At 41.8% G+C, this 26,514-nt stretch overlaps 2 protein-coding genes and 1 pseudogene across 2 annotated transcripts in view; 2 read left to right on the top strand and 1 right to left on the bottom strand.

Moving 5' to 3' along the window:
* LOC135531951 (voltage-dependent calcium channel subunit alpha-2/delta-1-like) overlaps positions 1–26,514 on the bottom strand; it is a gene marked incomplete at its 3' end in the record, with an annotated part of 58,453 nt that overhangs the window by 10,710 nt on the left and 21,229 nt on the right. The window contains exons 5-8 of the mRNA XM_064959640.1: positions 9,489–9,620; positions 4,990–5,059; positions 4,599–4,649; positions 1,023–1,122 (exon numbers count right to left, since the gene is read on the bottom strand). Of these exons, the coding sequence (XP_064815712.1) occupies positions 1,023–1,122; positions 4,599–4,649; positions 4,990–5,059; positions 9,489–9,620 (353 nt within the window). The remainder of the gene's footprint in view (positions 1–1,022; positions 1,123–4,598; positions 4,650–4,989; positions 5,060–9,488; positions 9,621–26,514) is intronic.
* LOC135531950 (E3 ubiquitin-protein ligase TRIM39-like) lies at positions 10,345–11,908 on the top strand (annotated as a pseudogene).
* LOC135531949 (E3 ubiquitin-protein ligase TRIM21-like) lies at positions 12,986–21,226 on the top strand. Its single transcript, XM_064959639.1, is given in 4 exon segments — positions 12,986–13,094; positions 14,533–15,251; positions 15,254–16,168; positions 18,472–21,226. Coding segments are annotated over 3 exon segments (2,454 nt in total). The 5' UTR covers positions 12,986–13,094; positions 14,533–14,534; the 3' UTR covers positions 19,294–21,226.

The following is a 26,514-nucleotide window of genomic DNA, read 5'->3' as shown; positions in this document are numbered from 1 at the left end:
CTATAATTATAATGGGTAAACATCACAGTCATTCCATTCGTCCTATAATTATAATGGGTCAACATCACAGTCATTCCATTCGTCCTATAATTATAATGGGTAAACATCACAGTCATTCCATTCGTCCTATAATTATAATGGGTAAACATCACAGTCATTCCATTCGTCCTATAATTATAATGGGTAAACATCACAGTCATTCCATTCGTCCTATAATTATAATGGGTAAACATCACAGTCATTCCATTCGTCCTATAATTATAATGGGTAAACATCACAGTCATTCCATTCGTCCTATAATTATAATGGGTAAACATCACAGTCATTCCATTCGTCCTATAATTATAATGGGTAAACATCACAGTCATTCCATTCGTCCTATAATTATAATGGGTAAACATCACAGTCATTCCATTCGTCCTATAATTATAATGGGTAAACATCACAGTCATTCCATTCGTCCTATAATTATAATGGGTAAACATCACAGTCATTCCATTCGTCCTATAATTATAATGGGTAAACATCACAGTCATTCCATTCGTCCTATAATTATAATGGGTAAACATCACAGTCATTCCATTCGTCCTATAATTATAATGGGTAAACATCACAGTCATTCCATTTGTCCTATAATTATAATGGGTAAACATCACAGTCATTCCATTCGTCCTATAATTATAATGGGTCAAACATCACAGTCATTCCATTCGTCCTATAATTATAATGGGTAAACATCACAGTCATTCCATTCGTCCTATAATTATAATGGGTAAACATCACAGTCATTCCATTCGTCCTATAATTATAATGGGTAAACATCACAGTCATTCCATTTGTCCTATAATTATAATGGGTAAACATCACAGTCATTCCATTCGTCCTATAATTATAATGGGTAAACATCACAGTCATTCCATTCGTCCTATAATTATAATGGGTAAACATCACAGTCATTCCATTCGTCCGATAAATAGCCTGTGTGTAAAGACCACGTTCTGCCAACTGCCTCGGATACTCACATAGACCACATTGACGTAGTCATCGTCAGACAGGGTCTCCAGCATCTCGTTGACAGAGGTGTGGATTAGCTTGAGGGTGAGGCCAGAGACACTGCCACTCCTACGGACAGACGTTATAACCTGTTATTACATACCTATGACGGTGTTATTACGTGCCTATTACTATAATGTAATGGGAAAATAACCATGAAAAACAGTCATTGTCTGGTCTGGAGGTGTGGATCAGTTTGAGCGTTAACTCAGACACCTACAGGAAGGAGAGAAAGGGCATTAAGTACCACAGGAGCAGGTTATTACCCCATGCTACACATCTAGGACTGTGTTATCCAGACAAATATGTGTTTGTTTGATCTGGATTTAACGTGAACTGGATTGCTTCCTTCTGCCAAGAGCTAAAATAGTCTGTTGTATTTCTCTTGTTTGTGTGGAGGAATTTCAATTGAATATCTCTTCGATGAACACATCTATATCCGCAGCAGAGTAATGAGCAAGGGGAATCAGACCACATAAACAACAAATGTATCTGACTTAACCAACACCACCATACTGTAATTCATATTTAGCACTAGGCCTAAGTGTGGTGCCGTCATTACATATGCAATAAGACCACTAACTAGCCTGTTAGCATTCAGGGGCCCAGAAAGACATTGCCCTTTAAATTTGCCACGGCTGAAGCTATAAAACTAACATTGAGTGTGATGAAGTGGGAGACATGAGTCGTGTGCTAAATGGTGTGCTACCCTATTCCCCATACAGTGCACTACTTTTGACTAGCGCCGTATGGGACTCTGGTCAAAAGTAGTGCACAATAGGGAATAGGGTGCCATTTGGGACACATACAGAGACAAAGAGGCATTAAAACAACCACAGGCTGCGTGACTACTAGGCTTTTAGCTAACACTAATAGGCTCTCTAGATATAGGCCTATCAGGATAAACATGTGAGGGGGAGTGGCTAGCGTCATTAGGCTAACCCAGCAATGGACTTAAAGCGCTATCACCATGTCTCGTCTAGCCGACGCTAACGCTACATGAAAGGCTAACATTAGCATAGAGTGAGTCACTTTAACTCTGACATTTGGTGTTGTCGTAGCGGCGCCGAGAGTTGGACATTTAATGATATAGGCCGACACTTGAACATAGCACCACTCAAGTTGAAATTGGATGTGAGAGAAGTTGAGAGCAGATGGTCTGTATATAAATACATGGTTTAATTGGTTGCAGGTAAAGACAAAATGCACAGAATGGAAAAAAGGAGGAGTGAAGGGTTGTTTCTTTTATATTCCTTCTGCTCGGGCATCCCCACGACGGCAGCAGCACGGCTGTGATGTTGAAATAGCCTGTCAATCAGGCCAATTATCTACCTAGCGTCAAGAGCAAAGGGGGGGCGAAATTGATTTTTCTTATATATTTTTTTTATTGTTCTCATTTAGGTGCTGGCGCGGTGCCAGCCTTTCCATTCCAGGCACAGCCGATTAATCAGGGTGCGTCGCGTTGGCAGGGGCTTTACCCATCTAATATAGACTAATCGTTTTAGTTCCATGACAACAAAAAAACTCCCTATAGGCAATTCGCATTAGCACATAATAAGATGATACCGTTATATATGTTATGTACAGTATACAGCAGGGATTTGCTGATTAACTAGATAACCATGACATTGATAGCCTAGTGTGTAGTTGATACAATAGCATATAGTGGTTTGATTAAAGATGCACTATGCAGAAATCGCTCCCCCATTTCCTGGTTGTTAAAATTGTAATAGTTTGCCTAATTTCTATTTAGGTGACAAAACAAGCAAGTCTAGTGTAGAGAATCATTATACCATCTAAACCGCTGTGAAATATCTTTCACATAACCCAAAATATTGTATTTTCAGCTTTTTGAAGTTGATGTACCGCTTCTTAGACTTGCTTTCAATGAGAATGACAGATCAATAACTATGTGAATTTGGGTTGGGTCCCCCAAAAAGTGACATCTTTCAGCTTTAAGACAAAGTAGTCTGGCTGTCTTGCTCTACGTTTCCAAGTTTCCAAGTGATTTCTGTTGTACTTGACATTAAATAGCCATATACCCAGGGAGTAATTGTGGGAGTTTATAGGGACTCTTGTAATTGCCTTGTATCAGGTGTGTAAAGCAGGCTACAGGTACTAGCAGCACTTACACAACCAGTCACTTTAGTTTTACAAGAAAACGACTAAGTGAGTTCCTAAATGTAGGCACTCCATCACAACACCTACAGGATTTCCCCATTTTTGTCCAAAACAATGAAAATTTTCTTTTACATTTTACATTTTTTATTTAAGCTTTATATAAGTCAGTTAAGAAGAAATTCTTATTTACAACGACGGCCTACCCAAACCCGGATGACGCTGGGCCAATTGTGTGCTGCCCTATGGGACTCACAATCACGGCCGGTTATGATAAAGCCTGGAATCGAACCAGGGTCTTAGACCCTATGTGTAAGGTCTGTGTAATACTAACCACTGACTGTAATTCATTTTGAATAAGATGACAAATGTAAACATGTAAACAAAAGTGTAATTGTGGTTGAGAATTCTTAGGTGGAAACTACAGTTCAAACGTTTGGGATCACTTAGAAACTGTTTTGAAAGAACTAGAAGGCCAGCATCCCGGAGTCGCCTCGTCACTGTTGACGTTGAGACTGGTGTTTTGCAAGTACTTTTTAATAAATCTGCCAATGAGGACTTGTGAGGCATCAGTTTCCCAAACTAGACAATCTAATATACTTGTCCTCTTGCTCAATTGTGCACCGGTGCCTCCCACTCCTCTTTCTATTCTGGTTGGATCCAGTTTGCACTGTTCTGTGAAGGGAGTAGTACACAGCGTTGTACGAGATCTTTCGTTTCTTGGCAATTTCTCTCATGGAATAGCCTTACTTTGTCAGAACAAGAATAGGACTGACGAGTTTCAGAAGAAAGTTCTTTGTTTCTGGCCATTTTGAGCCTGTAAACAAACCCACAAATGCTGATGCTTCATATACTCAACTAGTCTAAAGAAGGACAGTTTTATTGCATCTTTAATCAGCACAACAGTTTTCAGCTGTGCTAAAATAATTGCAAAAGAGTTTTCTAATGAACATTCAGCCTTTTAAAATGATAAACTTGGATTAGCTAACACAATGTGCCGTTGGAACACAGGAGTGATGGTCGCTGATAATGGGCCTCTGTATGCCTATGTAGATATTCCATTTAAAAAAAATCAAAACATATATTTTTTTACAACATTAACATTGTCTACATTGCATTTCTGATCAATTTGATGTTAATTTAATGGACAAAAAAATGGCTTTTCTTTCAAAAACAAGGACATTTCTAAGTGACCCCAAACTTTTGAACGGTAGTGTACATTCACAGCAAAACAAATGATGGTTTCGCTATAGTTCATGACGTATTCTATTTCCTCAGTCTTTCCAAGTCATGAGAGTGCTGATGCAGCTCTAAGCTCATTACAGGCTGGTGGTGGTGGTGGGTGGGGGAGTCAGAACTTGTTTTTATGACTGGTCATGAAATGGATTGTGACTGTAAATATGAATCACAAAAAGAGAGTCACTCACGCATCCACTAGGATCAGCATGTCCTTAGGAGACGCTGCCCCCTGGATGTACCTGGTAAACAAACAAGCAAATAAATACAGTGGTGAAAAACCACGTGAGACGTTTACCTCGTGTCTATTGATTCCACCAAATAGACCAACAGAAAAAAACATTGTCAAAAGCAGGCTGACTTTTAAATGTCAATTGTAAAGTAACAGGGTTATGCATCTTTGTGTGTGTGTGTGTGTACACATTTGTGTGTGTTTCTCAAACAGTGTTTAATATGGGGACCAAAAAGCTAGGTTCAAGCAGGGCAGGTAATGTTGGTTCTGAGAAACACTAGGAGAGTTGGAGAACGAGGAGACAAACGAGACAGGTAGAGCTATATACAGGCATCAATGTCTCCTCTCACCACGGCCGCCGCCGGACGTCGTAGAGGTCAATCTTATTGGGCGTTTTTCGCGAGTCCATCCAAGGGGATGCTGGGAACAAAGACAATTTAAATCAAATCAAGCTTTATTTAAAGTGCATTTGAAAAGACAACACCCTTCACAGTAAAAGCATAATGCTTCATTTGAGTCCAGACAGAGACTACTCACCAGCTGAATGTTACATACATCATAACAGTTTGACTTTAAACACTGCATTTTATATTCAACTCACTTTTATTATAAATGAGGTTTTACAGACGTGATAAATAGGTTCTATGTACACATTTTATTAGAATGCTTCTGAAATGCACATTGTTATATTTGGTAACACGTTTCATTTTCCTTGACTTCAACACCATTCGCTGCATTGAACGGATGTGGGTGGAGCAATGTCTACATAAGGGTGCAAATGAAAAACACTCACAAAAGCTCTAAAGAAGGCCTTAAGGCTGACACATAAAGCTTAATAACAGCAGTGATACTAGCAAGAGCAGTGTGTAGGTTTCTTCTTTTTTCTCAACTTAAATCCCAGTTTAACTTACTACCATAAAGAGTGAATAGATTTTTTTAGCACACACTTAATACTGTTTCAGCTGATGTTATTATATTCAACAAATCTGAAATACAGTACCAGTCAAAAGTTTGGACACACCTACTCATTCAAGAGTTTTTCTTTATTTGTACTATTTTCAACAAAGTACAATAATAGTGAAGACATCAGCACTATTAAATAACACATGTAGTAACCAAAAAAGTGCTAAACAAATCAAAATATGTATTAGATTTTATATTCTTCAAAGTAGCCACCGTTTGCCTTGATGACAGCTTTGCACACTCTTGGCATTCTCTCAACCATCTTCATGAGGTAGTCACCTGGAATGCATTTCAATTAACAGTTAAAAGTTAATTTGTGGAATGTCTTTCCTTCTTAATGTGTTTGAGCCAATCAGTTGTGTTGTGACAAGGTAGGGGTGGTATAGAGAAGATAGCCTTATTTGGTAAAAGACCAAGTTCATATTATGGCAAGCAAGAACAGCTCAAATGAGCAAAGAGAAGTGACAGGCCATCATTCATTTAAGATATGAAGGTCAGTCAATGTGGAAAATGTCATGAATTGTTCAAGTTTTTTCAAGTGCAGTCGCAAAAACCATCAAGCGCTATGATGAAACTGGCTCTGATAAGGAACGCCACAGGTAAGGAAGACCCAGAGTTACTTCTGCTGCAGAGGATAAGTTCATTAGAGGTAACTGCACCTCATATTGCAGCCCAAATAAATCCTTCACAGAGTTCAAGTAACAGACACATCTCAACATCAACTGTTCAGAGGAGACTGCATGAATCAGGCCTTCATGGTCAAATTGTTGCAAAGAAACCACTACTAAAGGACACCAATAATAAGAAGAGACTTGCTTGGGCCAAGAAACACAAGCAATGGACATTAGCCCGGTGGAAATGTGTCCTTTGGTCTGAGGAGTCCAAATTTGAGATTTTTGGTTCCAACCGCCGTGTCTTTGTGAGACGCAGAGTAGGTGAACGGCCTGTATCAAATCTCCCATTCCTCTCAACAAGCTTGGAAAAGCTGTTGCGCAGCAACTCACTGCCTTCATGAAGACGAACAATGTATACGAAACGCTTCAGTCTAGTTGTAGACCCCACCATAGCACTGAGACTGCACTCGTGAAGGTGGTAAATTACCTTTTAATGGCGTCAGACCAAGGCTCTGCATCTGTCCTCGTGCTCCTAGACCTTAGTGCTGCTTTTGATACCATCGATCACCACATTCTTTTGGAGAGATTGGAAACCCACATTGGTCTACACGGACAAGTTGTAGCCTGGTTAAGATCTTATTTCAGTTAGTGCTAAACACGGCTGCTAGAATCTTGACTAGAACCAAAATATTTTATCATATTACTCCAGTGCTAGCCTCTCTACACTGGCTTCCTTATTAAGGCCAGGTCTGATTTCAAGGTTCTACTGCTAACCTACAAAGCATTACATGGGCTTGCTCCTACCTACCTTTCCAATTTGGTCCTGCCATACATACCTACACGTACGCTACGGTCACAAGACGCAGGACACCTTAACTGTCCCTAGAATTTCTAAGCAAACAGCTGGAGGCAGGGCTTTTTTCTATAGAGCTCCATTTTTATGGAATGGTCTGCCTACCCATGTGAGTGAACCAGAATCGGTCTCAACCTTTTAGTCTTTATTGAAGACTCATCTCTTCAGTAGGTCCTATGATTGAGTGTAGTCTGGCCCAGGAGTGGGAAGGTGAACAGAAAGGCACTGGAGCAACGAACCGCCCTTGATGTCTCTGCCTGGCCGGTTCCCCTCTCTCCAATGGGATTCTCTGCCTCTAACCCTATTACAGGGGCTGAGTCACTGGCTTACTGGTGCTCTTCCATGCCGTCCCGAGGAGGGGTGCGTCACTTGAGTGGTTTGAGTCACTGACGTGATCTTTCTGTCCGGGTTGGCGCCCCCCTTTGGGTTGTGCCGTGGCGGAGATCTTTGTGGGCTATACTCGGCCTTGTCTCAGGATGGTAAGTTGCTGGTTGAGGATATCCCTCTAGTGGCGTGGGGGCTTTGCTTTGGCAAAGTGGGTGGGTTTATATCCTGCCAGTTTGACCCTGTCCGGGGGTATCGTCGGGTGGGGCCACAGTGTCTCCTGACCCCTCCTGTCTCAGCCTCCAGTATTTATGCGTCGGGGGGCTAGGGTCAGTCTGTTATATCTGGAGTATTTCTCCTGTCTTATCCGGTGTCCTGTGTGAATTTAAGTATGCATTCTCTAATTCTCTTTCTCTTTCCTTCTTTCATTTTGTCTTTCTTTCTTTCTCTCTCTCACTCGGTGGACCTGAGCCCTAGGACCATGCCTCAGGACTACCTGGCCTGATGACTCCTTGCTGTCCCCAGTCCACCTGGCTGTGCTGCTGCTCCAGTTTCAATTGCTCTGCTTGCGGCTATGGAACCCTGACCGGTTCACCGGACGTGCTACCTGTCCCAGACCTGCTGTTTTCAACTCTCTAGAGACAGCAGGAGCGGTAGAGATCCTCTGAATGATTGGCTATGAAAAGCCAACTGACATTTACTCCTGAGGTGCTGACCTGTTGCACCCTCGACAACCACTGTGATTATTGTTACTTGACCCTGCTGGTCATCTATGAACATTTGAACATCTTGGCCATGTTCTGTTATAATCTCCACCCGGCACAGCCAGAAGAGGACTGGCCACCCCTCAGAGCCTGGTTCCTCTCTAGGTTTCTTCCTGGATTCCTGCCTTTCTAGGGAGTATTTCCTAGCCATCGTGCTTCTACATCTGCATTGCTTGCTGTTTGGGGTTTTAGGCTGGTTTCTGTATAGCACTTTGTGACACCAGCTGAAGTAAAAAGGGCTTTATAAATACATTTGATTGATTGATCTCTGCATGTGCGGTTCCCACAGTCAAGCATAGAGGAGGATGTGAGATTGTGTGGGGGTGCTTTGCTGGTGACACTGTCTGTGATTTATTTAGAATTCAAGGCACACTTAACCAGCATGACTACCATAGCATTCTGCAGTGATATGCCATCCCATCTGGTTTGCGCTTGGTGGGACAATCCTTTGTTTTCCAACAGGCAACAGGACGATGAGGGATATTTGATCAAGGAGAGTGATGGAGTGCTGCATCAGATGACCTGGCCTCCACAATCACCCAACCTCAACTCAATTGAGAAGGTTTGGGATGAGTTGGACTGCAGAGTGAAGTAAAAACAGCCAACAAGTGGTCAGCATATGTGGGAGCTCCTTCAAGATGGTTGGAAAAGCATTCCTTATGAAGCTGGTTGAGAGAATGCCAAGAGTGTGCAAAACTCTCAAGGCAAAGACTGGCTTTTTTATTTGATTTGTTTAACACTTTTTTGGTTACAACATGATTCCATGTGCTATTTCATAGTTTTGATGTCTTCACTATTATTCTACAATGTAGACAATAGTAAATAAATAAATAAATAAAAAAAAAACTCTTGAATGAGTAGGTGTCCAAACTTTTGACTGGTACTGTATATTTAAAAAAAAACATGAACAATGTTCACAAAGTGCTTTTCAGGTCGGTCATGTCAGAGGTAGGGCATAAGGAGGCTATTGATGGCTGTCCCCGTGTCCTTGTCCCCGTCCCTGTGTCACAAGCCCATAGCTACCCAGGCCTTGGTGACAAACACAGGGATCGCCGTGACTCAATGTTTTCCCAACCTCCGCGTGTGTGTGAGAGAGTGCTCTATTGTGTGTGTGTGTGTGTGTGTTTGAGTGAGTGAGTGAGTGAGTGAGTGAGTGAGTGAGTGTGTGTGAGAATGAGTGAACTTTCTCTCTCTTTGTGTATTTTTTCAGTGTGTGTGAGTGCTGAGTAAATACAACGTGACAAAGTGGCCCAGCGCATTACGTCTCCATCAATAGCCACTTTAAGGTCATGGGCTGAGGGCGTAAGCCAATTGGCTGGCTGGCTACTCACCTGGGAAGTAGCGAGCCAATCCGGTGGCGCTGCCAAACACCTGCCACAGTAGAGTAGGATCCTCTTCCTTGTTCTTCCTAAACACTGCCTCTAATGCGTCTGTCCAGTTCAGCTCATTCAGTACAATGGTGGCTGTGGGATAGACAAACACATACGCATACACACACATTAGTATTCACATAACAGAGTTAAAGGCCCACTCTGTGATATTTACAACTGTTTTGGATCATTTGACTTAAACAACTCATTTTCTGAAGGGACTTCCTTTGAGGTGACGGATTGGTACACAAGACACATAACAACATGATTTAACTCAAAATTATGTACAGAAATCCTATTGACGCAATAGATGAGTATTCCCAGAGAGAGAGAGCCGAAGAGAGAGGTTTCACTCCCGTCAAAATCTGTCCAAGTGGGAAAACAGTGGTCCTGGCTTAACTGCTCCAGGAAGAACAAGGTGCATAGCTGTATTGGATGGGGAGAAGCATTTCAACATTCTTTGCAGAAATTAAACTAAAGTACTGTATACAGTGTATTGCGTACGGTACCACACTCAGGTTATTCATAAATATCTCTTAAATACGTACACACTGAGTCTACTATCTCACAGAAAGGACAAAGATAATAAATGACCACAAACACATAAAGGTGAGTAGAGATGAACATTGATAGTTAAGTTGAAGATGAACTTTACCGTGTTTATTGTATGCTAAACTTTTTATCCTTTTGTAATAGGATTATTTCCTATGTTATTTGGTAACGCCATGTATCAAGATTGGCTAATATCTGCCAATAACGCAATGATGGCAACTCTAATGCTAAAACTACAGCTAAGCTGACTGATTCTTGTCCACATATGGCTACCTCCAATCCCACGTCTAAAGAGCAGTTCCTGTGTTCTATCTGTCTGGATGTATTCACTGAGCCGGTCACAACTTCATGTGGACACAACTTCAGCAGGTCCTGTATCAGCGGATACTGGAAAACCATTGACCTGTGCCAGTGTCCAATATGTACGCATATGTTACACACGAGACCAGAGCTTCGCGTCAATACATTCATTGTTGAGATGGCTGCTCAGTTCAGGAATTTAGTTGAAGTGAAAGCTACCAGCAGCCCAGACCAATGCCCTGTCAAACCTGGAGAAGTGTCCTGTGATGTCTGCACTGAGACGAAGCTCAAGGCCCTGAAGTCCTGCCTGGTGTGTCTGACCTCTTACTATGAGACTCACATGGAGCCTTAGAGACACAAGCTGATCGACCCTGTGGAGAACCTAGAAGACAGGATGTGCAAGATGCACGAGAGACTCCTGGAGTTGTTCTGTAGGAATGACCAGATGTGTGTTTGTGTCTTGTGCATGAAAACAGACCACGAGACTCACCATACTGTCCCTCTAGAGGAAGAGTTTGGAGAGAGGAAGGGTAAATTAGGAAAGACAGAGACAGAAGTGCATTAGAAAATCCAGGAGAAACTGGAGAAGGTTCAGAACATCAAACACTCAGTAGAGCTCATCAAAAAAAACTCAGACAGAGAGATCACAGACAGTGCTCAGGTCTTCACTGTTCTGATGCGCTCCATTGAAAAGAACCAGGCTGATCTCATTGAGGTGATTGAGAAGAAGCAGGAAGCAGCAGAGAGGCAGGCTGAAGAACTCATTAAAGAGCTGGAGCAAGAAATCACTGAGCTAAAGAGGAGAAGCACTGACGTGGACCATCTTTATTTCCTCCAGGGCTTCCCATCCCTGTGCAGTCCTCCACTCACCAAGGACTGGTCTGAGATCAGTGTTCACAGTGATCTCTGTGTGATGAGTTTGAGGAGAGCGGTGTGTCAGTTGGGGGAGACACTGAATAAAGAGATTGAGAAGCTGCCTGAAATCAAACTGAAGAGGATTCAGCAGTATGCAGTGGATGTGTCTCTGGACCCTGATACAGCACAAAGTGAACTCATCCTGTCTGAGGATCGGAAAGAAGTAGAAGATAGAAACACACGACAGAATCTCCCTGACAACCCAAAGAGGTTTGATTCTGCCGTTAATGTCTTGGGAAAGGAGGGCTACTCCTCAGGGAGATTCTCCTATGAGGTAACTGTTACAGGGAAGACTGAGTGGAATTTAGGAGTCTCAACAGTGTCGGGCAACAGAGAGGGGACAATAACATTGAGCCCTGATAATGGACACTGGGCAGTGATCCTCCCTAAGAGAGAAGCCCCAGAAGGTGGGGGTGTTTGTGGATTATGAGGAGGGTCAGGTTTCTGTTTATGATGTGGAGGCCAGGTCTCATATCTACTCTTTCACTGGCTACACCTTCACTGAGAAACTATATCCATACTTCAACCCTGGTGTTAATCATGATGGTAAAAACTCTGCCCCTCTGATCATGGGGCAGCAGGGTAGCCTAGTGGTTAGAGCGTTGGACAAGTAGCCGGAAGGTTGCAAGTTCAAACCCCCGAGCTGACAAGGTACAAATCTGTCGTTCTGCCCCTGAACAGGCAGTTAACTCACTGATCCTAGGCCGTCATTGAAAATAAGAATTTGTTCTTAACTGACTTGCCTGGTTAAATAAAGGTAAAAATTATAAATTAAAATTTCTCCTGTCAATCACACAGACTTAGTTTGAACGTGAAAGTAAGTGACCTGTAAAATAAATAGCTAAATTCATTTAGAGTGGTTTCAAACATCAGGGAGAATAATTCACTGTAGTTTATTTTCTGTTAGACATGATGAGTACAGAATGCAGCAGCTATGTAACATAGGCTACCAGTATTACCAAATATCTCAGGATCATAACATGGTATGTTATGATGATTTTTCATCAGATACAGTTGAAGTTGAGTTTACATACACTTAGGTTGGAGTCATTAAAACTTGTTTTTCAACCACTCCACAAATTTCTTGTTAACAAACTATAGTTTTGGCAAGTCGGTTCGAACTTCTACTTTGTGTATGACACAAGTAATTTTTACAACAATTGTTTACAGACAGATTATTTCACTGTATCACAATTCCAGTGGGTCAGAAGTTTACATTCACTAAATTGACTGTGCCTTTAAACAGCTTGGAAAATTCAAGAAAATGATGTCACGGCTTTATAAGCTTCTGATAGGCTAATTGACATCATTTGAGTCAATTGGAGGTGTACCTGTGGATGTATTTCAAGGCCGACCTTCAAACTCTACAATGTAGAAAATAGTAAAAATAAAGAAAAACCTTTGAATAAGTAGGTGTGTCCAAACTTTTGACTGGTACTGTGTGTGTGTGTGTGTGTGTGTGTGTGTGTGTGTGTGTGTGTGTGTGTGTGTGTGTGTGTGTGTGTGTGTGTGTGTGTGTGTGTGTGTGTATATATATATACACACACACTAACAATTCATACTCTACAGACAATGGAGAACTGGCATCTGAGAGTTCAGCAATGTAATGGGTTAACTTCCATGAGGAACAGTGGATGGGGAAGAAATGTGGATGGGGAGGAGCATTGCACTGTCACTAAGCTGAAATGAAAGTGAAGTACACAGTGTATTGTGTACAGTACCAAACTTTCCTCAGCTCTTCAGATATATCTATATCTTTCTCACAGAAAGGACAGAGATATTATCCACAAACACATGCAGGTGAGTGATGAGATTAACATGGACAGACAACTTGTGGGTAAGCTTTAGTGTGTTTACTAACTCTGTTACTTTATCGTGTTTACTGTGTGCAAATCCTTTTTCTTTTTCAACGGTATGTTTCAACTCTTTATCCCTTGGTTAGGGGACTATTTTCAATGCTATATGGTAACACATTGTATCAAGATTGGCTCGTATCCGCCCATAACGCAATGTTGGAAACTCTAAAGCTAAAACTACAACTGATTATACACTCTTAGAAAAAAAGGTGCTAAGTAGAACCATACAGGGTTCTTTGGCTTGTACCCATAAGTTAACTGCCTGTATATGGTTCTACCTAGAACCCTCTAGGAAGGGTTGTACCCCCAAAGAATTATCAGCTAAAGGTTCTTGCTTGAACTGTCTATGAAGGCTTCTACCGTGAACCTTTTTATCTTTGGAGGGTTACGACTAAAACCCTCTGAACGATTAGAACCCACTAGCCTTATTAGCCTTTAAAATGTAGTTGAATTTTATTGTTTTAATGATTGAACCTTTATTTAACTTGGCAATTCAGTTAAGAACAGATTCTTATTTACAATGACGGCCTACACTGGCAAAACCCGGACAACGCTGAGCCAATTGTGAGTCGCCCTATGGGATTCCCAATCTAGGCCGGTTGTGATACAGCCTGGATTCGACCCAGGGTGTCTGTAGTTACACCTCTAACACTGAAATGCTGTGCCTTAGACCACTGCGCCACTCGGGAGCCAATACAAGACATAACATATATAATAAGGTCTTTCTTTGAGGCCCTAGTTATACCCTAACACAGTGTTGTTCGAAATATCCTGGTTTACAGGCCTTGCAAAGTGATGTGTAATTCATATTGGAATCCAGCCAGAATTAGGATATCCAACAAGTGGAATTGCTAATCACCCACAACCTGCATTCAGAATGACTGCAGGGTAGGAAAGATTGAATAGAGAGACTACCTCAATCATCTAAACTGGAACAACCATTTCAGTAACATGTGTGATAAATCCAGTAACTAACAGAATGGATTAGTTTAGAAAACTGTATGTTATTTATCTTTGTGTTGCATAAAATGTATCAACGTACATACATAAACACATTAGTACAGTAGATACATTAGTACAGTAAAACAACAAATTCTGAAAACCTAGAGCATATAGAGCATGCTGTAAAATATTATGTATGATTCTGTTGAACCCTTCTTGCCTTCCAAAGAATCATCAAAAAAAACCTTTCTTCCAAAAAACAGTTCTTAGGATGTTACACATTCCAGGTAGAACCCTTTGATTTACAAAGAACCGTTTTCTTCCAAAAAGGGTTCTTCTGATCACAACAGTTCTTGGTAAAACCGTATCCCTCTGCAAATAACATTTGTGGAACCTATTTTTCCAAGATAAAACATTAGTTTAACGTTTTCTCTGTCTAGATATGACATCCTCCATCAATGTCCTGTCGAAAGAGCAGTTCCTGTGCTCCATCTGTCTGGATGTGTTCACTGAGCCAGTCTCTATTCAATGTGGACACAACTTCTGCATGGCCTGTATCAGGAAGTACTGGGATACCAATGACCTGTGCCAGTGCCCCATGTGTACAAATACATTTGATAAAAGACCTGCTCTCTTTGTTAATGCTTTAATTTCTGAGATGGCTGCTGAGTTCAGGAAGTCAGTTAAAAGGAAAGCTACCAGCAGCCCAGACCAATGCCCTGTCAAACCTGGAGAAGTGTCCTGTGATGTCTGCACTGAGACGAAGCTCAAGGCCCTGAAGTCCTGCCTGGTGTGTCTGACCTCTTACTGTGAGACTCACCTGGAGCCTCATCAGAGAGTCGCAGCCTTAAGGAGACACAAGCTGATCAACCCTGTTGAGAACCTGGAAGACAGAATTTGCAAGACACACAAAAGACTCCTGGAGTTGTTCTGTAGGAATGACCAGATGTGTGTTTGTGTCTTGTGCATAAAATCAGACCACGAGACTCACCATACTGTCCCTCTAGAGGAAGAGTTTGGAGAAAGGAAGGGTAAATTGGAAAAAACACAGGCAAAAGTGCAACAGCAAATCCAGGAGAAACTGGAGAAGGTTCAGGAGATCAAACACTCAGTAGAGCTCAGCAAGAGAAACTCAGAGAGAGAGAGATCACAGACAGTGCTCAGGTCTTCACTGTTCTGATGCTCTCCATTGAAAAGAACCAGGCTGATCTCATTGAGATGATTGAGAAGAAGCAGAAAGCAGCAGAGAGGCAGGCTGAAGAACACATTCAAGAGCTGGAGCAGGAAATCACTGAGCTAAAGAGGAGAAGCACTGACCTGGAGCAGGTCTCACACACTGAGGATCACCTCCATCTAGTTCAGAGCTTTCCATCCTTATGCACCCCTCCACTCACCAAGGACTGGTCTGAGGTCAGTGTTCACAGTGATCTCTGTGTGATGAGTTTGAGGAGAGCGGTGTGTCAGTTGGGGGAGACACTGAATAAAGAGATTGAGAAGCTGCCTGAAATCAAACCGAAGAGGATTCAGCAGTATGCAGTGGATGTGTCTCTGGACCCTGATACAGCACAAAGTGAACTCATCCTGTCTGAGGATCGGAAAGAAGTAAAATATGGAGACACACGACAGAATCTCCCTAATAACCTAAAGAGGTTTGATCCTGTCCTTATTGTCTTGGGAAAGGAGGGCTTCTCCTCAGGGAGATTTTACTATGAGGTGTCTGTTACAGGGAAGACTGGATGGAGTTTAGGAGTGGCCAGAGAGTCTATAAACAGGAAAGGGAATATCACACTGTCCCCTGATAGTGGATGCTGGGCTGTGGTCCTGACCGATAGAAGTAAGTACGCAGCTTGTGCCCCCATCTTTACCCCCCTCTCCCTTAGAGAGAAACCCCAGAAGGTGGGGGTGTTTGTGGATTATGAGGAGGGTCAGGTCTCCTTTTATGATGTGGAGGCCAGGTCTCATATCTACTCTTTCACTGGCTACACCTTCACTGAGAAACTATATCCGTACTTCAGCCCTTTGCTCAATGATGGTGGTAAAAACTCTGCCCCTCTGATCATCTCTCCTGTCAATCACACAGACTGAGTTTGAACCTGAAAGGAAGTGACCTGTAAAATTAGTACCTCAATTAGACTTCTCTTTTATGAAACTCCAGGGAGAATATTACACTGTAGAGTATTACTGATGTGCTTGTTGTCTGTTATAGTCAGCAGTCCACCTGTCAGTCTGTTCGACATGATGAGTACAGAATGCAGCAGCAATCTAACAGTTGACCCGTATTACCAATATCTCAGGCTCACAACAAGGTATGACTTCATATCTGGGAGACATTTCAGGGGATGTTATTTTTTATCAGATAATATCAGCACTACATGTTTGTTTTACCTACACTCTTTAGAAAATAAGTGCTAAGTAGAGCCATGCAGGTGTTTTTGGTTTGTAACCATGGGGCAACCCTTTTGGTGCTGGGTACAACCATTTGCAGAGGGTTCTATCTATAACCCACTACGTAGGGTTCTTCAAATAACTCCGTCTCTATGGTTGTACCTAGAACCCTCTATGTAGGGTTCTACCAAGAACTACTAACATCTAAAGGTTTTTCACAGAACTGCCATGAAGGGTTCTACCGAGAAACCTTTTATCTTTGGAGGGTTCTTCTTAGGACACTCTATGAACGGTTCCACCAGCCTTATTAGCCTTTAAAATGTAATTATTTATGACAATGCATTGCATGTATCATAAGGCCTAGTTATGTTAGGAATCTCCTGGTTTACAGGCCACTTAAGGCCTGATAGTCACATTATGCTGGCTTGCAAAGTGATGTGTAATTCCTAAATCCAGCCAGTGTTAGGATATCCAACAAGGGGAATTGTTAATCACCCCCAACCTGCATTCAGAATGACTGCAGGGTAGGAAAGATTGAATACTGAGACAACGGCAATCATTTAAACTGGAACAACTATCTCAGTAACGGGTGCAATAAATCCAATTACAAACAGATTGGATTAGTTTAGATATTATCTTTGTGTAGCATACAATTAATCAACCATTCAATGTATATGCAAAAACACAGATATTACAGTAAAACAAACTATTCTGAAAATCTTCCCGCAATAGAGCATGCTGGGAAATATTATATATGGTTCTATGTAGAACGCTTCTTGCTTTCCAAAGAATCCGTTTTGCCTTCCAAAGAATCATCAAAGAACCATTGTCTTCCAAAAAGGGTTCTTCTGATCAAGAGAGTTCTTGGTAGAACCCTATCCCTCCGTAAAGAACCTTTCTGGAATCCTTTTTTAAGAGTGTAGGTATTATGCACACTGTATATCTCTGTTGATCCTCATTAGCTGTAATGAACACTGAGTAACATTGAGGATTTTTCAAATCCATTTGAAAGGGATAGAATTGGTATTTGGTCTAGTACAGTCCCAGAGCTTTAGAATAGTGATGGCTATTTATGACATCAGTTTGGAATAGTAGACTTATGTAACTGTGGGGAAATATATGTGATATTGGGTTGTGTGTAATGAATGGTTTGTTTCTGACTCATCAGTGTATATAATTCTCAAAGATGTGTTTTTTTTACAACAAAATAAATGTACATGTACCTGGTCCGTCTGCCTTTCTGAACTGATAATAACATGACACTCATTGTGGAAATAAAGGCAAAGAATTAGTGAGTGAATGATGGAAACGATCAAGAGAAACATGACAGTGGACAGTCACCTTAACTTAAATAATGTATTATTGGCTTAAATCTAAATAAAAAATATCCATGCTATAAAATTCACAATCTACAGGCAATGGAAAACTGGCATCAGAGAGTTTAGCCATGTAAGGAGTTAACTGTTCCAGGAAGAGGGGAGGACCATTTCAACATCACTTTGCTGAAGTGGATTTGGAGGAGCATTACAATGTCACTTTGCTGAAATGAAACTTAAGTATACAGTGTATTGAGTACGGAATAAACTCTCCCCAGCTCTTCAGAAATATCTATTAAATACACAGTCTGCTATATCACAGAAAATACAAAGATATTACCCACAAACGTATGCAGGTGAGTAGAGAGATTAACATGGACAGATAAGTTAAATTAAGATTCATTTCAACCATGTTTGATGTGAGTAAATTATTTATATTTTCCAACAGTATATTAAAACTCTTTATTCTTTAGTTAAAGTACTATTTTCTAAAATGGCTAGTATCTCTCCATGACACAATGTTGGAAACTCTAAAGCTTAAACTACAATTTAGTTGACTGATTCTAGATGGGGTTTTTTACGGTTTGATTTTTCTTTCTCTGTCTAGATATGGCCATCTCCAGTAGTCTCCTGTATGAAGAGCAATTCCTGTGCTCTATCTGTCTGGATGTATTGTAGTCACAGAGGAAGGCTGAAGAACTCATTAAAGAGCTGGAGCAGGAAATCACTGAGCTAAAGAGAAGAAGCACTGAGCTGGAGCAGCTCTCACACACTGAGGATGACCTAAACCTCCTCCAGAGCTTCCCATCCCTGTGCAGCCCTCCACTCACCAAGGACAGTGATCTGTGTGTGGGGATTGTGAGGAGAGCCGTGTCTCAGCTAGAAGAGACAGTCATGAGTGAGATGAAGAGGTTGTTTGATGATGAGCTGAAGAGGATTCAGCAGTATGCAGTGGATGTTATTCTGGACCCTGATACAGCCAGCCCCTGGCTCATTCTGTCTAAAAATGGGAAAGAAGTGAGAACTGGAGAAAAAAAACAGAAGCTCCCTGATAACCCAAAGAGGTTTGATTCTGCCGTTAATGTCTTGGGAAAGAAAGGCTTCTCCTCAGGGAGATTCTACTATGAGGTAACTGTTACAGGGAAGACTGAGTGGAATTTAGGAGTGGCCAGAGAGTCTATCAACAGAAAGGGGACTGTCGCATTAAGCCCTGATAATGGACGCTGGGCAGTGATCCTGAGGGATGGGAGTAAGTACATAGCTTGTGCCCCGACCCGTGTCCACCTCTGCATGAGAGAGAAGCCCCAGAAGGTGGGGGTGTTTGTGGATTATGAGGAGGGTCAGGTCTCCTTTTATGATGTGGAGGCCAGGTCTCATATCTACTCTTTCACTGGCTACACCTTCACTGAGAAACTATATCCATACTTCAGCCCTTTGCTCAATGATGGTGGTAAAAACTCTACTCCTCTAATCATCTCTCCTGTCAATCACACAGACTGAGTTTGAAGTACCTCAAATAGAGTTCACTCTTTCATAAAACACCAGGGAGAATATTTCACTGTAGTTTATTAACTGATGTTTGTTATTATTATTTGACTTCTAAAAGAACAATCCTTTATCTGATCTTAACGGAGCACTGGGCCGGCCGCTCTTCAATATCACCTGGGCCAACACCTTCCCACTAATGAGATGACAAACCAGCACAGGTGTAACACATACTGAGTAACGAGGGGACACTGTCAGTGTGCCCCACGCGCTAACGTCCAACCTCTAGATATAAATGGAAAAACCAAAGCCTATGAATAACACTGTCAGTCTGTTAGACATGATGAGTACAGAATGCAGCAGCAATGTAACAGTTGACCTGTATTACCAATATCTCAGGCTCACAACAAGGTATGACTTCATATCTGGGAGAGAGAATTCAGAGGTTGTTCTGATTACTGTCCCCCATGATGAAATTGGGGAGGGGACTTTGGCTCTGTCTCTGTCTGATAGCACGTTTGTATGTTTGTCACACGCGATATCTCAGACTGAGATATCAGACTGTTTTTGATGAAACTTGGTTGTATGATGTGTCTTGCTGCAGAGATCTGGCATTTTCTAAATGACAAAGACTGGCCAGGTGGAGGCACTATAACAAGCAATTGAAAATGCACATTTTGAAAGGTCACGCCCCTCACCCAGTTTGTCCAATAGTCATGAAATTCAGGACATCGGTCCACCTCTTCACAAGGAACACATTTGCAGCAGGGATCCATAAGGTCCACCATAATGGATTTTCCACCATTTAGAATTTGGTTAAAAACACTTAAAACGCTTCTCCTCTTGCACTGAATGACCGATCAGCAAGAAACTTGATATGCGGCACGTATGGACAAACGTCTCTCAACGCAATATATTCCAGACTAGCACCTAAAACAACATGGCCGTAATGGCCAATAAACTTTCATGTGGTCCGAAACACAAATCAGTCACAGATATTTGTATTGTAACAAATTTGGTACACATGTTGAAAACACTGTCAACAAGACCCAACATATGCAAGAACATTCATATCGACTATGAGGTGGCACTATAACTGGCACATGTTTTGATAATATCAGCATAGTCTCGTTTGAATTTGCCGGGGGAAGGGGGAGGTATCATTGAGAGGGACGAAAGGTTTAATGCTGCATTGTTTTAATTCTGATAATATCAGCACTATATGTTTGTTTTACTTAGATATATACAATGCATATACTCTGTTGATCCTCAATAGCTTTAATGGACACTGAGTAACATTCAGGATGTCTGGATAAATACATTCAGTTGAATAGTGATACACTTGGTATTCAGTCTAGGTTAGCACCAGAGCTTTAGAATAGTGATACACTTGGTATTCAGTCTAGCACAGCACCAGAGCTTTAGAATAGTGATACACTTGGTATTCAGTCTAGCACAGCACCAGAGCTTTAGAATAGTGATACACTTGGTATTCAGTCTAGCACAGCACCAGAGCTTTAGAATAGTGATACACTTGGTATTCTGTCTAGCACAGCACCAGAGCTTTAGAATAGTGATACACTTGGTATTCAGTCTAGCACAGCACCAGAGCTTTAGAATAGTGATACACTTGGTATTCAGTCTAGCACAGCACCAGAGCTTTAGAATAGTGATACACTTGGTATTCAGTCTAGCACAGCACCAGAGCTTTAGAATAGTGATACACTTGGTATTCAGTCTAGCACAGCACCAGAGCTTTAGAATAGTGATACACTTGGTATTCAGTCTAGCACAGCACCAGAGCTTTAGAATAGTGATACACTTGGTATTCAGTCTAGCACAGCACCAGAGCTTTAGAATAGTGATACACTTGGTATTCAGTCTAGCACAGCACCAGAGCTTTAGAATAGTGATACACTTGGTATTCAGTCTAGCACAGCACCAGAGCTTTAGATACATTGGTATTCAGTCTAGCACAGCACCAGAGCTTTAGAATAGTGATACACTTGGTATTCAGTCTAGCACAGCACCAGAGCTTTAGAATAGTGATACACTTGGTATTCAGTCTAGCACAGCACCAGAGCTTTAGAATAGTGATGGGTATTTATGACATCAGCCTTATTCTATGAAATATTATTGAATTTGATGTCATTTTTTTAGGGGGAGTATATTATATGGGGGTGTTTGTAATCGTCTGTTTCTATGGTTTTGATGACTCATTGTCACTGCATTTCAACATCACCTTGTCGTAATAAAACTAAAGTATACAGTGTATTGTGTACGGTACCAAACTCTCTCCATGTCTTCAGAAATATCTATTCACTACCTATACACTGTGTCCAGTTTCTCACAGAAAGAACAGAGATATTATCCATAAACAAGCAGGTGAGTAGAGAGATGAACATGGACAGACAAATTGTAAGGTAAGCTTTAGTGTGTTTACTACTTCTTTTACTTTTTGTTTTTACCATGTGCAAATCCTTTTTCTTTTTCAACTGTATGTTTCAACTCTTTATCCTTTGGTTAGGGGACTATTTTCAATGCTATATGGTAACACATTGTATCAAGATTGGCTCGTATCCGCCCATAACGCAATGTTGGAAACTCTAAAGCTAAAACTACAATTGAATTGACTGATTCTACACTTTAAGAAAAACAGGTGCTAAGAAGAACCATACAGGGTTCTTTGGTTTGTCCCCATTGGGCAACTCTTTTGGTGCCTTTGTAGAAGGTTCTAAAACCCTTTATGTAGGGTTCTTCAAAGAACCCCCTGTATATGGTTCTACCAAGAACCTTATCAGCCTTCCAAATGAAATGATTTATGACAATACAATACATGTATCTTATATAATGGGTGGGTCTAATCCTGAATGGTGATTGGTTAAAACCTCATTCCAGCTGTTTTCTATTCCACAAGTTACCACAGGCATTTTAACGTCATAGATTTAGCCATTTTCCTCTGTTCCATCTGAATCCACCGTCTCATCAGCCCAGCCATGCCATCTGTAAACTTGATCTCCACTATTAAAAGCATCTACAACAGTAGAGATTTGCATCAAATTTAGTCGGTCTCTCCGACATTTGCCACACTGTTTCAATATTCAAATTCATTCTCCAGCTGTCACATAGCAGCAAACGTGTTGGGAGTCGGGATGAGACAGACAGGCAGGCAGCTTTTCTCAGTCAGTCGAAATCATGAATCAGCTGCCATAATTTTTCTGGATATATACAAAGAACTATCAATAGAAAACAGGTAAAACAAAACAAAGTGCAGCTAGTTTGCAGTCTTTCCGGATTCAGTTTGAAGTGATTCTGCTAGCTGTGTTGTTGGCTAGATCCTCTGAACATCAGAGTCCTGAGGAGATCACATTTTCTATACCAGGTGAAATCGCGCATCATTAGCTCATTGTTTTGGATGTATCCAAATAAATGTCACTAGAAAACACCTTAAACAAATGCTAATGCAGCTACTTTGTTGTTATTCTGGCTGCACTGTTTGACGTGACTAAGTTATCCATAGTTGTCTAGCTAGCAAGCAAGGGATAAGAACGTTGCCAGAAAGCATGGCAATAGAACATTTAGAACGAACGACTGGGTCGTTCAAAATTCTCTGGCAACCGAACCGATAGACCAGCCGGCTTGGGTAGCAACCCTAGATTTGTGTTGGGACTATATCTTGTGGAAGGATAAATAGTATGAATAAATTCATTAAAACGTTAAATGAAAATATGCAAATCATTATTTGAATATTTTGGTATCCCTTTGTATAAAAGTGATAAAACCCTCAAAGCCGGTGTTTGTCTAGGGCCTAACAACACCCATGCCATTATATCCTCCAGAACACGGGCTTCTTGTGCATTATCACTTAAATAAGGCCTTTCTTTGAGGGCCTAGCTACAGTATACCCTATTACAGTTTATTAATCATTTCCTGGTTTACAGGCCACATCAGGCCTGCAAGTCACATTATGCTGGCTTGAAAAGTGAGCCACCAGAGACTCTGGGTCCGCGCCCAGGCTCTGTCGACACCGGCCGCGACCGGGAGGTCCGTGGGGCAACGCACAATTGGCCTAGCGTCATCCGGGTTAGGGAGGGTTTGGCCGGTAGGGAAATCCTTGTCTCATCGCGCACCAGCAACTCCTGTGGCGGGCCGGGTGTAGTGCGCGCTAACCAAGGTTGACAGGTGCACGGTGTTTCCTCCGACACATTGGTGCGGCTGGCTTCCGGGTTGGATGGCGCTGTGTTAAGAAGCAGTGCGGCTTGGTTGGGTTGTGTATCGGAGGACGCATGACTTTCAACCTTCGTCTCTCCCGAGCCCGTACGGGAGTTGTAGTGATGAGACAAGATAGTAGCTACTAAACAATTGGATACCATGAAATTGTGGAGAAAAAGGGGGAAAATTTAAAATAAAATAAAAGTGATGTGTAATTCAATACTGGAATCCAGCCATAATTAGGATATCCAACAAGGGGAATTGTTAATCACCCCCAACCTGCATTCAGAATGACTGCAGGGTAGGGAAGACTGAAAACTAAGACTACCTTGATCATCTAAACTGGAACAACCAAAATTACTAGCTTAGAAAACTAATCTCTTTGTATCATAAAATGTACAGATATTACAGTAAAATAAACAATTCTAAAAACATCTCTGCAATAGAGCATGCTGTGAAATATTATATACGATTCTATATAGAACCCCGTTTCTAAAACTGTTTGAATGATGTCTGAGTATAACAGAACTCATATGGCAGGCAAAAACCTGAGAAGAAATCCAAACAGGGAGTGAGAAATCTGAGGTTGGTCGATTTTCAACCCAGTCCCTATTGAATTCACAGTGGGATATGGATGAGGTTGCACTTCCTAAGGCTTCCTGTTTAAGTTTCTACTTATAGGAGGGGGAGGGGAGGCATGACCTGATTTGCCAAAAGGGAGGGCGAGGGAGGGCCTTGACGAAGGGGGAGAGCTCGATCCGCGAGGAGCACAGGAGATGTGCTGATAAAACGTTTGTAGTGTTTTCCTCAGAGGTCATTTATTACAGTCCCCTGCCACAATAAATTGGGCCTGAGGATATGCGTAGTTCCTATAGAGCCGTCGGAGGGTCGGCTTCGGGGGAAATACATGGTCGTGACAATGACAGAATATCTCAGGATGTGTTCGGCATTTGATGGTGAGGTATTCCAGATCGGGAGAACAAATGGACTTGAGTTCCTGTACTTTACCAGAATCACACCATGAGTAGTTAACCACAAAACACACACCTCCACTTTTCTTTCTTCCTGTCTGTGCGATGGACAGAGAACTCAGCTGGCTGAATCCCCATCCCTCAGCTTTATAACATACCAAGTGGCGGGGCTGCAGACTGGGGCTGACACTTTTTGTCTTTACAGAATAAAACAATGGAAGACACAAATAAAAGGGCCCAAACTAATAGGACTCCACTGATTAAATCACATTTAGTGACATAAAGAGCAGGTCTGAAAATGGATGTTGGAACCGTTAATGTAACTCTGGGGGAAGAGTTGTCACATCAGAGAACTACTGGAACACTGATTGCTGAGTTAGTAGTCACACACACACACACACACACACACACACACACACACACACACACACACACACACACACACACACACACACACACACACACACACACACACACACACACACACACAGTGTGATAAATGTGATAAAAATAGATTTGCAATGGGAAGTAATAGCTGGTTTGTTCATTTTCATGTTGTCATTGTTTACAGACGGCTCGATGCGGAAGCTCTAGGAACAATACTTACGACTCCATGTGTTGAATGTGTACTTAGCTATAAAATAAGTGTTTAAAACACGTTTTTAACCAGGGTCTCCCATTTTGCTGCCTGTGGGCTGCCATTCTAATCCATTCTAGACCACACAGTCGTGCGAGAGCTACAACACAATCTCCCACTTATACTGGCGAAAATGGTGATGCTATGTTTTCATTTATTTTCTTGATATTTGCGTTTGATAGAACATATTGGAAGATTTTTGATCCTATAGTCACGGTTCGCCACTGGACATACACACGTACACAGCCAAAGATGACACCTATATCATTGATTTTCTAGGGTTAGAGGTTAAACTGTGGTGATAGGGAGGGCGTCAACTACAAGACCACCTAATGGCTACATAGATAACAGCACAGTAATACACAGCACATCTATTTAACCATAATTGACAATGACAAGTATCCAATAGCAGCAGTCTATTGCTAAAACGGATTCAGTGACTCAGATCTGGAGAAAAAACTACAAAGAAAAATAACTAAAACATTAAAATAGCCAATTGTTCTCTTCCCAGGTAGGATTACTTTAATACAATGAGTTTACAATAATCATGCTGTTTTACTGAGGGAGAGTGAGTACACTGACTCTAAAAGGAGAACTGTAGAGAGAGAGACTACCAAGAGGGAGGGAGGGAGGGAGAGGGAGGGAGGGAGGGAGGGAGGGAGGGAGGGAGGGAGGGAGGGAGGGAGAGAGGAACTGGAGGGAGAGGGAGACAACTGAGAAGGAGATACAACTGGAGAGAGGAGGAGAACTGGAGAGAGAGAGAGAGAGAACTGGAGAGAGAGAGAAAGACAACTGGAGAGAGAGACAACAACTGGAGAGAAAGAGACAACTGGAGACAAAGAAAGAGACAACTGGAGAGAGAGAAGAGACAACTGAAGAAAGAGAAAGAGATACAACTGGAGAGAGAGAAAGAGAGACAACTGGAGAGAGAGAAAGAGAGACAACTGGAGAGAGAGAGAGAGAGAGAGAGAGAGAGAGAGAGAGAGACACAACAGATACAAAGAGAGCCAGAGAGATGAAGCTGATTTTTTAAAATAGTAGCTAGTAATGCTATTTGGCTAATACAGGAGAGAGTATCTAATTAGGTTGAAAAAATGCTGTTTTTTCCCCAAAAGAGTGGCACAGGGATGGCAGCATGTCAAGCTGATGTTGTCCATGATTCACAGCAAACCAACATAGCTACGCTCAGAGAGGAGGGGGAGGGAGAGTGGGGGAAGGAAGAGAAAGGGAAGAGGGGTGCTAGTGGGGCGAGAAAGAGGTGGGGGAGGGAGAGCGAGAGAGGAGAACGTGAAAAAAGAGGGGAGAGAGAACAAAAAAAGAGATGCTGCTGCCTCATAGTATAGGTGAGAGAGAGACAGAACGAGAATGGACGAATGAGAGAGGAAGGGAAAAAGATGAGAAAGGCTAAATAACAAC

Source organism: Oncorhynchus masou, unplaced genomic scaffold, assembly GCF_036934945.1.
Source record: "Oncorhynchus masou masou isolate Uvic2021 unplaced genomic scaffold, UVic_Omas_1.1 unplaced_scaffold_1679, whole genome shotgun sequence".
Taxonomy (NCBI): Eukaryota; Metazoa; Chordata; class Actinopteri; order Salmoniformes; family Salmonidae; genus Oncorhynchus; species Oncorhynchus masou.
This window is presented reverse-complemented; position numbering and strand designations above follow the sequence as displayed.